Below are 13630 nucleotides of genomic sequence, written 5' to 3'. Positions count from 1 at the left end.
CCTGAAAACATGACCTGTTGGCGGCCCTCGAGGAATGCAGTTTGACACTTCTGCTGTACAGTATTATGAGGCAGTGTCTACAACCCACTGTAGCTGTTTCTGTCAGCGCAGTGTCCAGAGGAGCAGATACCAGGAGACAGGACAGTACACTCAGAGACATGGAAGGGGCCAAAGAAGGGCATCAACCCAGTAACAGGACAGCGACCTCATCCTTAGTGCAAGGAGGGACAGGAAGAATGGCAGAGCCATGCAAAATGACTCCCAGCAGGCCACTAACATTCATGTGTCTGCTCAAACTGCCAGAAACCGACTCCATGAGGGTGGTATGAGGGCCCAATGTCCACAAGTGGGTGTTGCGCTTACAACCCAATGCGTGCAGGCATTTGCAGAGAACACAAAGAATGGCAGATTCAACACTGGCACCCTGTGCTCTTCACGGATGTGCTCAGTGTGATCCTGCTCTGTGACAGACGTGACTAAGTCTGGAGATGCCGTGGAGGACGTTCTGCTGCCTGCAACAACCTCCAGCATGACCAGCTTGGAAGTGGGTCAGTAATGGTGTGGGGGGGGCATTTCTTTGGAGAACCGCACAGCCCTCCATGTGCTCGCCAGAGGTACCCTGACTACCATTAGGTACCAGGATGAAATCCTCAGACCCATTGTGAGATCATATGCTGGTTCAGTGAGCCCTGGGTATCTTCTGATGCATGACAAATGCTAGGCTTCAGGTGGCTTAAGTGTGTCAGCAGTTCCTGCATGATGAAGGATGCTATGGACTGGCCCGCCCATTACCCAGACCTGAATGCAATCGAGCACATCTGGGACATCACGTCTCATTCCATCCACCAATGGCATGTTGCACCACAGACTGTCCAGGAGTTGACAGATGCTTTATTCCAGGTCTGGGAGGCGATACCTCAGGAGAACAGTCGCTGCTTCATTAGAACCATGTCCAGGCAGGTAGGGTGGTCATACAGGCACTTGGAGGCCAAACACACACTACTGAGCATTATTTCCTTGTCTTGAGGCATTCCACTGAAGTTGAAATCAGCCTGTATTTTGATTTTCCACTTCGATTTTCAGTATCATTCCTAATCCAGACATCCATGTGATATTAAAAATGATCAATGTCAATCAAAATTATGTTTTATTGTTCTCAGCGCATTCCATCAATGATCTGCAACTGGAATATTTCATTCAGTGATAGCTAGGACGTGATATTTTAGTGTTCCTTATAATTTTTGAGCAGTGTACTTTGCAAGCAATGACTGCTGACATCCATGATTTCCAGATTTCATGCAAACGCTGGGTTTACTCCTTTTTTATGCTTTGCTAGGCCTTTACTGGAGCAGACTTCAGTTGTTGCTGGTTTGTGGGTCTTTATGCCTTACATTTTGTCTTAAGCATGTGAAATGCATGCTTGATGGTGTTGAAATCTGGAGTGACAAACTCCTGGGTTGCGTTCGCAGTATGTTTTGTTTCTTTGGACAGCGTTTCACAGTACAGGTGGACTATCAACCTTGCTACATTCGGTTGAATCTGAGCAGAAAGTATTGCACTGTAACACTTGATAATTCACCTGGCTGCTTGTCTTCAGTCACATCCATAAAAACTAGTGACCCAGTGCCATTGGAAGTCATGCATGCCAATGCCATCACACTGCCTCCACCATGTTTCACAGAGGATGTGGTGTGTTATGGATCATGAGCCGTTCCATGCCTTCCTCATACTTTCTTCTTTCCATCATTCTGGTACAGGTTGATCTTTGTTTCATCTGTCCATAGAATGCTTTTCCAGAACTGGTCTGGCTTCTTTAGGTTTTGGTTTTTTTTTTTGCAACAACTAATCTGGCCTTATTTTTAAAGCTGAATTAATGGTGAACATTCCATTTTCTCTCCTGAACTCTTCTCTTTGTGGTAGACTTTGACACTGAAGAGAGTAGAGAGGTCTTCACTTGGGTGGGTGTTGTGAAGGGGTTTTTCGTGAAAGAAAGATGAAAGATTCACCAATGTTTTCTTTTATGGATGTCCAGGCCTTTTTGAATTCCCAAGCTCACCAGTGCGTTCTTTATTTGCAGAATGTACCAAACTGTTGATTTGACCACTTCTAACATTTCTGCTGGCTATCTGATGGATTTTTTTTTTCTTTCAGCCTAATGGTCCGTTTCTCTTCCATTGAGAACGACTTTGACTGCATGTTGCAAGTTCACAGTAACCGCTTCCAAATGTAAATGTCACACCTGGAAACAGCTCCAGACCTTCTACCTGCTTAATCGATGGATTAATGAGGGAATAGTTCATGCAGCCAGTTAAGAGCATCCAATAACTTTTCGTCCCTTGAAAACCAGTCAGCTACATATTAAAGAGCTGTAATTCTTAAACTGTCACTTAAATTAAGATGTAAATACCCTCAATGTGCACACAGGGCTGGATTGTGTCTATACCTTGTATTTTAATATACTAGCACAACATCATCATGGGCTTTCAGATAAGAAAAACTGGTAGAACGTGGAAAAATTATTAGGTTAATATATAACGCAATAAAGAGAAAAAAAAAAACATTCTTGCATCATTTAAAAGCTTGTTTAGAGGCAGCACCAGCTTCAGAAGTGCACTGAACGATTAGTAATAGATTACACAGGGGAACAATTTGAAAAAAAAATTCTGTTGAGTTAGGTTTTTGAGCTGATTTATACTAAAATTGGCATGCCGATTCCAAAAATGTAGTCAGTTTTTTTCTAGCACGTCAAGTTTTTCCTACACAACTTACCTGCCAGAGAAGCACAATTGCACTGATATCTGTAATAAGACTTGTTCTCTGATTACAATTCGACTCATATAGAGCTACGTGGCAACTTGTAAGAGTAGTCACAACTTTGTCATGCCTATTTCTTATATATTTCATTTTTTGTTCATATTTGTACTATTTAAAAAAAACAAAACACTTTAGGTACAGTAGTTTACATAGTTTTGAAAAGACAAAAATCCTATAGTTCAAAAACTTGACGTCATAGAGAAAAACTGAGATCATTTCTGGATTCAGCATCCAAAAATTAATTAAGAACAGTTGTCTGACCTCTTAAAAAATCGTGTTCCCCAGTGTTATCATTGTGTCATTCTACTTGCAGTGCAGGTTACACAGGACAATGCACTGCAAAGAATGATGATCTGTTTGACAATTAAAACCTGGAACGACTGAGTGCAATCAGGTCTTATCCAGTTTAAAAAGAAATAGCAAAAACAGGATTTGCACACCTGATGGGATAGTTACAGTCACAACCCCTGTATTAGCTTGTTGAAATAGGCAGCTACAGATCCATCATAAGTGAGAAGATGCAAACGTGGAGGAAAAGTGGATATGTATCCTCGCTGCTAGAGGTTCAATATACAATGGGAAACCAACATTTTTTGGATGCGGATCATTTGTCACAGGGCTTCCAAGTATTCATAAGGACAAGCCACAAAGCACTGATGAAGTAGTATGAAGTTGAAAGACATTGACAAATGAAAACCGCATCTAAACAATCTTTGCTTCCCATCGTTTATTGGACCTCTGGCAGTGCAGATTTATGTTCATTATGCAAACTTGGAAGAAAAGTGATCTCTTTCGGCACACCAAAGATCATTTCACCTGACGAATAAGTGTTTTCTCTGCTCATCGGTTTATTGTCACCCTGTTTAGACTACATGATAATCATGCAGTGTAAACTCACTATTTATGAATTTATAGAATGTCTTGAACAGTTTTTTTTTTCCTTACATTCTTTTTTTTTTATGTATGTCTTCACGACTGAATATGGGTGTTCTGGAATGTGAGTAGGTACTGCAGAAATAAGTACAGTGAGATAGCATATGGGTCAGAAAATGTATAGGTGGTGATTTACTAAATCTGTGAATGATGACAAATTAGCTTATCAAATATGACAGGCACTTACCAAAAAACTTTAGTAATCTCAATCTTTTGCCCAATACTGTACTTGTTGTATTTAGGCGCTGAGGCATTAAGAAAGAACACTTTATTCATACATTTTTTTTCACAAGCAAATAGACCAAACACTATCACCCACAGTTGATAGATCGTCAGCTTACTGGAGCTATAGATCGGAAAAAATCTTGGACAAACCTGCATTCTTAAATATTAAGGGCCTAAAAGGTTCCATACCCTTTAGATAACTAACCTCCCCTCCCCCAACCCCACCATACAGACTTGGCTCAGCCATGCGTATACCGTATGTGTTTTGAAAGAGATGGGAGTAAGTCAATGCCACTGTCAAAGACACTTCGGGTCACTACTTATCTCCAGCGAGTACAAGGAATTGGGCATTTTTAAATTTAGCATCTGTCATCATGGCAGAGTCAGGGCCCTTCCATACACTGATCATCCATCGCCACCAAAATTGATAGGTTCAAGTTTGTTCCTATCTCCTAGCAGTGGCTCAGTCATTAAAAGGAATTTTCCAGCAATTCAAGTTGTGAGGCAGTACTCTTTCATTTTGACATATGGAAAATACATCATCACACTGGAAAGGCCCACTAAAGAAAAAAAAAAAAAAAAAAAAAAAAAAAAAGATTTCAAGGTATATTGCCAGAAGTGTTGACCAAGGAGACCATGGAACAGGTCTATGGCACATAGCACTGGAAAGTAGTTTACAACACAAAATTTGGTTATTTATATATTTATAAAAAGAAACCATAACAGTACAGCCCGCAGTTACCAAGCTATCTTTATCTTCAACTACCATACCCTGTATTTCTTACAAATTCATTCTCTATGCAATAACCTCTACAGGTAAAATAGCTTAGCTCTTCATTTTTGGCTTCTGAGCTTTCCAGAGTACTTCTAGTTAAAAACATGGATGAAAATTGCTATCTCCTCCAGATACATACAATTCACTACTAATGTCAGCAAAGAAAACCCAAACCTGTAAGAAACTTTAGAACGAACCATGACGCTAAAGGCTATGAAGCAGTATGGCATGTAGTCATGTTGGCAATTTATGTTATCTCATTCTGCTCAAAGTTGCAGTGTCTATAAGGCTTCTGCCAAACTCTTCCTCTCATCACCTACTTTTTCTTTTTAATCAGCTGAACATCTGTAAATCTAAAGAAAAATCCCTTACATAAGATACTAAACTTTCCCTTTTAAAATCTGATTAAATTTATATGAAAAATGGCACAGCAGCTTCTCAGATGCTGACAGCAAAGCGAGGCTGCTGACGAAATCAAGGCTGCTGACGAAATCAAGGATGGTCAAAGTACACAGAGTTAATAGAACTCACAGCCAAGATTTTCGCTTTTCACTTTCCAGCTTGGCAAGAAATAAACCCAAAAAACACACACAACTTTAACTAAACGGGTCTTCTTTGAACAGAATTTATCATGTTAAAAGACTTAAAGCCTTCCCCTTTGTAAACGTGAATATCTGGTCACTGGATTGGTAAGACACTACCACTAAGCTGGTCATCAAACACTTCCGAGGGCTGAGTTTTGTTTTACTGTAATACTATATTTCCACTTTCTAGATATAATACTGACACCTTTAGAAACAATACAAAAACAAAAAAATGACAGTATATGAAAAAAGGCTACAGCTAAGCCATTCCCTTCTCAAGTGTAATTCTTCTCTTCTGATGTACACGCAAAATAAATTTTACTGCACGCAATAGCAAAAAGATTTATATAAAACTCATGAAGCTTTTATGGGTAATTATTTTCTCGCGATTCCAGACAGTAACACAGTGTTTCCTCCTTTACATTAAAAATAAAAATACTATAAGATGCATGGTTGTAATATATTTAACAAGGTTTTTTTTGGCAAGAAAAAAAAAAAATGTGGCATAGGTCCATCTCTTCCATATACCCTTCCCTATCCAGAAAACTCCAATCAGAACTAGAATTTAAAAATAAAAAAATATATATATACTGATCTTGGAAACAGGAAATATCGTCATGTAACACTTGAAAGATGAGGGTAAAAATCTTGGCTTTTAATCAACAAAAAGTTTCTTGGTTTTAAGCAGAGGCTTGTTTTATAATGCCTTTCCCCTTTTCAATGAGGCCCACATAAAGATTAGGATATCGACAGTTTGTGACACTTCAGAAGTTCAGTAACTGGCAGCTATCTAAACTTCTGAAATGGCACACGTGTTGAGGCACCTGGTGGAAGGGGAGCAGGTGGAATGTCCGTGTTTGGATGGGAATGATGGACACAGTCTGTGCTGGAATGCTATCATTGCTAGGACCCGGAGGAGAGTGATGGGTGTGGAATGTGATCTGGCAGTGGGCACCTCCAGCTCAGCTAAGACATCGTTTTGCTAATTTTATTCTTCAGACGTGTCATTGTTGGTGAGATTGGCGATTACATCTTCTAATTTGGAGATACGTTCACCCTGGGCTCTGATGAGGTCTTTCATTGAACGCAGTTCTCTCATCACCTCATCCAACTTTCCATCATTTGCCTGAAAACAACAATGGTGACAAAGGAGAAAATTAAACTTTTTAATCAGACCACTATATAACAATGAAATATACGGTCAAAAATGTTAATGTTCGTTTTGTATGTTTACTTTATGAATTTGATACAAAATGAGAAAATACTGAATAGAAGGTTATGTTTGGGGTGGTACCAGGCAAAACTTCAGTCATGTAAGGTACCAGATTATAGATAGAGGAGAAGAAAAAAAATGAAATGTGGCAAAATAGAAAAAAAACAGCACAAATCACGCATTTTTTTTCTTGCGTTCAGTACAATTACAAAGGTACCAAACAAGCCGCTTTTTGCTTTAAGTGGTAAAAAAAAAAAAAAATTCCTAAATTTGCACAAAAAAATAAATAAAAAAAAAAAGCGCGTGGGCTTGATTTTTTTCACCTTAACCTCTTAAGGACTGGTCCACTTTGTAGGTTAATGACCAGGCTGAAATGTTTAATTCTGACCAGTGCCACTTTATGAAGTAATAAGTCTGGAATGCTTCAACGGTTGCCACTGATTCAGAGATTTTATTTTTGTGACATTCTGTATTTCATGATAGTGGTAACATTTCTTCTATATGACTTACGTTTGTTTATGAGAATTTTCAAAATTTTTGCCAAATTTCTGTTCTTTTCTCAATTTTCAAACTTTTAATTTTTATGCACTTAAAATCAGTATCACACAAAATAGTTAATCAATATTTCCCACAAGTCTACTTTACATCAGAACAATTTTTGAAACTTCTTTTTTTGCTAAGAAGTTATAAGGGTTAAAAGTTGAGCAGCGATTTTTATTTTTTTTCCACAGAAAATTTACCAAGGACACAATTTTTTTTTTATTTTTCAGAAGGGTATCAAGAAAAAAAAAAATGAACCCAAATATTTGTGCAATTTCTCCTGAGTACACAGATACACCATATGTGGGAGAATACCACTGTTTGGGTGTACGGCAGGGCTCAGAAAGGAAAGGAGTCGTGTTTGATTTTCTGAATGTAAAATTAGCTGCCATCGAGAATGGATGCCAGGTCGCGTTTGGAGAGCCATTGATGTGCCTAAACAGTACACACACATACCCCAATTTTGGAAACTAGATCCCTCGAGGAACTTGTCTAGATGTCTGAGCACCTTAAACTCCCGGGTGCTTCACATAAGTTTATAAAGTAGAGTCATAAAAATTAGAAAACACATTTTTTCAACACACAAAAAAAAATCATCTTTTAGACCCAAATTTTACATTTTAATAAGGGTAACAGCAGAAAAATCGACCTAAAACAATTGTTGTGAAGATACTGCATGTCACGCTCCCGCCCTGACTGGTGGGCGTGAGCTCGGAGGGTTTGTGACCCCACTGTGCCACAAACCAGACTACCCTGGAAGGGGCGTGACTATGACAGCTGCCTGGGTTTTCACTGGAGCCTCTGATGGTGAGGTCAGGCTTGTGCAGCAGGCAGCTGCCAGGTGCTACTCCAGGGTGGTGTCTGGCTGTGGCTGCTGATCCCACTTGGGAGACAGGAACACCAGGATTGCTGCAGGAATCAGGCAGGAAACACGGGACTGGAAGGCACGGCAGGAAACACAGGACTGGCTAGGACGGCAGAAACACAGGACTGGAAGGCACGGCAGGAACAGCAGGACTGGCAGGAACACTGGATTGGAAGGCACGGCAGAGAACACAGGACTGGTTGATGTGGTGTATGAAGGAACAGGTAGGGACCTGTTCACGCAGGAGGTGCAGGTACGGATATGTAGTATGGAGGAACAGGTAGGGACCTGTTCACACAGGAGGTGCAGGAAAGGAGACAAGCAGAAAGGAATGAGGTATGAAGGAACAGTATGTTGGGACCTGTTCACACAGGAGATGCAGGTACGGAAACAAGCCAGAAGGAAAGGAGAAAGAAGGAACAGGCTGAGACCTGTTCAGACTGGAAGAGAATCGCAAGGCTGCGGATAGGAGCGGTAGAGCAGCAAGAGATAGCGCAGTAATAAAAGCTAAGCAGAGCGGAGCCACAAGGAATGTGGAGAGGAGCTGCAGCAAGAGATTACTGCAGCTGCCGAAGATAAGCAGAGTAGAAAGGAGCAGAACTGCAGGAGTGCGGAGAGGAACTGCAGCAAGAGATTACTGCAGCAGAAGATAAGCAGAGTAGAAAGGAGCAGAACTGCAGGAGTGCGGAGAGGAACTGCAGCAAGAGATTACTGCAGCAGAAGATAAGCAGAGTAGAAAGGAGCAGAACCGCAGGAGAGCGGAGCAGAGGTAAAGCCACAAAGGAACAGAGCAGGCAGAGCCGCAAGAGTGCGGAGTGTAAGCAGACTGAGAACACGAGGAAAGACACAGCAGGGAAGGAAGCCACAGACAAGGAGACAGAGATAAGACCAAGTTCAGACAAGGAAATGGGACAAGACAAGAAACAAGGACCAGGATATTCTGCCTCCTGGAGGGCGGAAAACAAGACCAAGGCAAGGAGAAAAGTCTCTAGAGAGGGAGTAACACAGAGCAAGGCCTGGCAAACTCAGAAGCTAAGCACAAACTGAGCTAACACATTGCACGGGGCCAGACCACTGGGTGGAGCTGCACTATATACTGGAGGCCTCTTCGTAATTGGTCAGGAACAGATTAGACAGATGCACCTGATTCCTATAAGAACCAGAGAGTTCAGGCGCCGCCCCCCTATACACACAGCCAGGAAGCATGCAGAGAGAAGAGACACAGAATATGCAGCTGGCATGAAACAGAAACCACATCATGGCCTGGAGCAGTGGGTAAGATAGTGTGAGAGACGAGAGGCCATGCCGTGATGCCAGAAGAGTTATTACACTGCACGTGTGGAGGAAAACCACTGTTTGGGAGCACGGCAGGGCTCAGAAGGGAAGGAGTAAGGTTTAACTTTTTGAAAACATAATTGGCTGGAATTGAGAGCGGACGCCATGCCACGTTTGGAGGGTCCCTGACGTGCCTAAACAGTGGAAATCCCCACTTGAACCCCTTGGTGCTTTAAAGAGGTTTATAACAGAGCCAAGAAGATATATATAGCTAGACATACATATATATACACATATATATACATATACACACACATATCATATACCATATACACACATATACATATATTATTTTGGTCCATTTGGTTTTTATATTGGAAGCGTTCATCAAATGTGCTCCACTATTTTCAGCTATCTATTAGTATTGGATTATCTAATATATAAAGGTGTGGGTGCGAGTGTGTGTGTGTGTGTGTGTGTGTGTGTGTGTGTGTGTGTGTGTGTGTGTGTGTGTGTGTGTGTGTGTGTGTGTGTGTGTGTGTGTGTGTGTGTCCGGGATTGGCATCTGCACCGTCGCAGCTACAGTCACAAAATTTTGCACAGTCACACATCTGGACCCCGAGAGCGTCATAGGCTATGTTGTGAGGTGAAATTTTAACCCCGCGCGTTCCAATTCACCAAACAATTTTGCCCCCATCTACATAATGGGGAAAAAGTGAAAGGAAAAGTGTTGGAGGCAAATTGACAGCTGCCAGATGTGAACAAGGGGGACTTAAAGAATGAGAGCAATGGCGCCAAAGAGTATATACCGTACAGTTGCTAAGGTGTGGCCCCTGACATGGGATACTCACCACACATGGGGATATGAACACACACACAAAATGCGCCACACACCACCATGTGCTTGAACACATATACCACCCTCAGCACACATTTCACCACACATACACCAACCTCGCCACATAAAAGTCGAAACACAAAAGTCACCGCTCAAAACTCGCCACAAGCAAAAATCGCCACATGCAAAACTCAGCTCATAGAAAACTCGCCACACGCAAAACTTGCACACGCGGAAAAATTGCCACATGCACAAAAGTTGCTACACATGCAAAAGTTGCCTCACACAAAACTTGCACATACTCAAAACACACCACACATAAAACTCGCCACACGCAAAACTTGCTGCACACAACTTGCTACACACAACTTGCTACACTAACATGTCACATGCAACTCGCCACACAAAAAGTTGCTACACGCATGTCGCCACACAAAACTCATCTCACGAAAGTCTCTACACGCATGTCGCCACACGCAACTCAACACACACAACGTAACACATGAAACTCGCCCTAAAACACACACAAGGTTGGTATTATCCTTCAAAAATAAAAATCTGATTAATAAGCAGACAAACTACAAGAGCAACAAATGTACCATATAGGAAATACGGCAGCTGTCAGTCACATGACCTGTCTATTATGTTTGTGTGTGAGCTAATATATACTGCCAGGGGGGAGGGCTTCCTGTAGGCTGGAGATTTATCAGGCTGCCAATTTAGCATACAAATACTGAGGTAAAAATACTGACCAAATAATGTGTGAACGAGGTCTAATACAGGAGGAGATGACATACAGGTACATACTATATACAGGGGAGATGACACACAGGTATATACTATATACAGGAGAAGATGACTCACAGGTATATACTATATACAGGAGGAGATGACACACGTATATACTATATACAGGAGATGACATACAGCAGGTATATACTATATACAGGAGAGGACATACAGGTATATACTATATCAGGGGTCGGGAACCTATGGCTCGCGAGCCAGATATGGCTCTTTTGATGGCCGTATCTGGCTCGCAGACAGGGGGGCCCACTCACACAGTCATAGAGCCATCTGGCTGCTTTAACCCTTTCTACCCTTTCAATTTGCGCTGGCACAAGCATCTTCTCACTGTCAGTGCAGGGCCAGGCACACATAGGGGTTAATTAAGGACACAGCCAGCGTGACATTGTGGGCGGAGAGTTCTCCTGCTCTGAATCTCCTTGCTGCTGCACTGCTGAACTTATGGAGGAGACGGAGCTCCTACCAGCACCTGAGTGAGTGCCATGCTATATCGCTGTATGTTCTGACAGTCTGGGACTGGGTGACCTGGGGCGGCCATGGGCTGGGCGGCTACAGCTGACATAGATATATATATATATACTACAGCAGCCGCCCAGCCCAGGCCCCCAGCACAGCCTGTATAGATACAGTGTATATAATATATATACAGGACAGGTGCTGGGGGCCTGGGCAGCTGTTGAAGTATATACACTGCACAGTACCACTCCTCCTGTATATATACACACTGTACAGTACCACACCTCCTGTCCTATATATATATATATATATATATATATATATATATATATATATATATATATATATATATATATATATATATATATATATATATATATATATATATATACTAGCTGTACTACCCGGCTTCGCCCGGGTTAATGACTGCTGTTAGCAAAATAGAATGTGTTAACAAAAATGTATTCTGCACACAAAAACCACAAAACAAATAGATAGAAATGTAATTATTAAAAGGCAAAAACTAAGCAAATAGAAGCATTTCACAACATATATTAGCTTTGTTATACTGAGAATGTCTTTGTTGCCTATATTAACCAATCAGAGCTCAGGTTAATTAACTGTAGCAAAATAGAAGCTGAGCTGTGATTGGTTGCTATTGGCAGCCTGATAAATCCCCAGCCAACAGGAAGCCCTCCCCCCTGGCAGTATATATTAGCTCACACATACACATAATAGACAGGTCATGTGACTGACAGCTGCCGTATTTCCTATATGGTACATTTGTTGCTCTTGTAGTTTGCTTATTAATCAGATTTTTATTTTTGAAGGACAATACCAGACTTGTGTGTGTTTTAGGGCGAGTTTTATGTGTCAAGTTGTGTGTGTTGAGTTGCGTGTGGCGACATGCATGTAGCGACTTTTGTGAGATGAGTTTTGTGTGGCGACATGCGTGTAGCAACATTTTGTGTGTTGAGTTGCATGTGACAGGTTAGTGTAGCAAGTTGTGTGCAGCAAGATTTGTGCATGGCGAGTTTTGCGCGTGGCGAGTTTTATGTGTGGTGCATTTTGAGTATGTGCAAGTTTTGTGTGAGGCAACTTTTGCATGTGGTGCAACTTTTGTACATGTGGCAATTTTTCTGTGTGTGCAAGTTTTGCATGAGGTGAGTTTTCCATGAGGTGAGTTTTGCACGTGTGGCGAGTTTTGCGTGAGCCTAGTTTTGCATATGGCGAGTTTTGCATGTAGCGAGTTTTGAGTGGTGACTTTTGTGTTTCGACTTTTATGTGGCGAGGTTGGTGTGTGTGTGTGGTGAAATGTGTGCTGAGGGTGGTATATGTGTTCAAGCACGTGGTAGTGTGTGGCGCATTTTGTGTTTGTGTTCATATCCCCGTGTGTGGTGAGTATCCCATGTCGGGGCCCCACCTTAGCAACTGTACGGTATATACTCTTTGTCGCCATCGCTCTCATTCTTTAAGTCCTCATTGTTCACATCTGGCAGCTGTCAATTTTCCTCCAACACTTTTCCCTTCACTTTTTCCCCATTATGTAGATAGGAGCAAAATTGTTTGGTGAATTGGAACGCGCGGGGTTAAAATTTCACCTCACAACATAGCCTATGACGCTCTCGGGGTCCAGACGTGTGACTGTGCAAAATTTTGTGGCTGTAGCTGCGACGGTACAGATGCCAATCCCGGACATACACACATACATACATACACACATTCAGCTTTATATATTAGATATACCTGTATGTAATCTCCTGTATATAGTATATACCTGTGTGTCATCTCACCTATATATAGTATATATCTGTGTGTCATCTCCTGTATATAGTATATACCTGTATGTCATCTCCTCCTATACATAGCATATACCTGTGTCATCTCCTCCTGTATATACTATATACCTGTAGGTAATCTGCTCCTGTATATAGTATATACCTGTGTGTCATCTCCTCCTGTATATAGTATATACCTGTATGTCATCTCCTCCTGTATGTAGTATGTACCTGTATGTCATCTCCTCCTCTATATAGTATATACCTGTGTGTCATCTCTCCTGTATATAGTATATATCTGTGTGTCATCTCCTCCTGTATATAGTATATACCTGTGTGTCATCTCCCCTGTAAATAGTATATACCTGTGTGTCATCTCCTGTATATAGTATATAGCTGTATGCCATCTCCTCCTGTATTAGCCCTCGTTCACACTTTATTTGGTCAGTATTTTTACCTCAGTATTTGTAAGCTAAAATGGCAGCCTGATAAATCCCCAGCCAACAGTAAGCCCACCCCCTGGCAGT

The 13630-nt window shown here is 41.5% G+C and overlaps 1 protein-coding gene across 2 annotated transcripts in view; it reads right to left on the bottom strand.

Annotated features, from left to right (window-relative positions):
- Positions 1-4000: 4000 nt before the first annotated feature.
- CORO1C (coronin 1C) overlaps positions 4001-13630 on the bottom strand; it is a 116996-nt gene continuing 107366 nt past the window's right edge. For both annotated transcript variants that reach the window (XM_077296176.1, XM_077296186.1), the window contains exon 11: positions 4001-6457. In XM_077296176.1, coding sequence (XP_077152291.1) covers positions 6320-6457 — 138 coding nt within the window. In that variant the 3' untranslated portion in view covers positions 4001-6319. The remainder of the gene's footprint in view (positions 6458-13630) is intronic.

The sequence above is a fragment of the Ranitomeya variabilis genome, chromosome 1, assembly GCF_051348905.1.
Source record: "Ranitomeya variabilis isolate aRanVar5 chromosome 1, aRanVar5.hap1, whole genome shotgun sequence".
In the NCBI taxonomy this organism is placed as follows: domain Eukaryota; kingdom Metazoa; phylum Chordata; class Amphibia; order Anura; family Dendrobatidae; genus Ranitomeya; species Ranitomeya variabilis.
The sequence above is the reverse complement of the archived record's forward strand: the minus strand, read 5'-3'. Positions and strand labels throughout refer to the sequence as shown.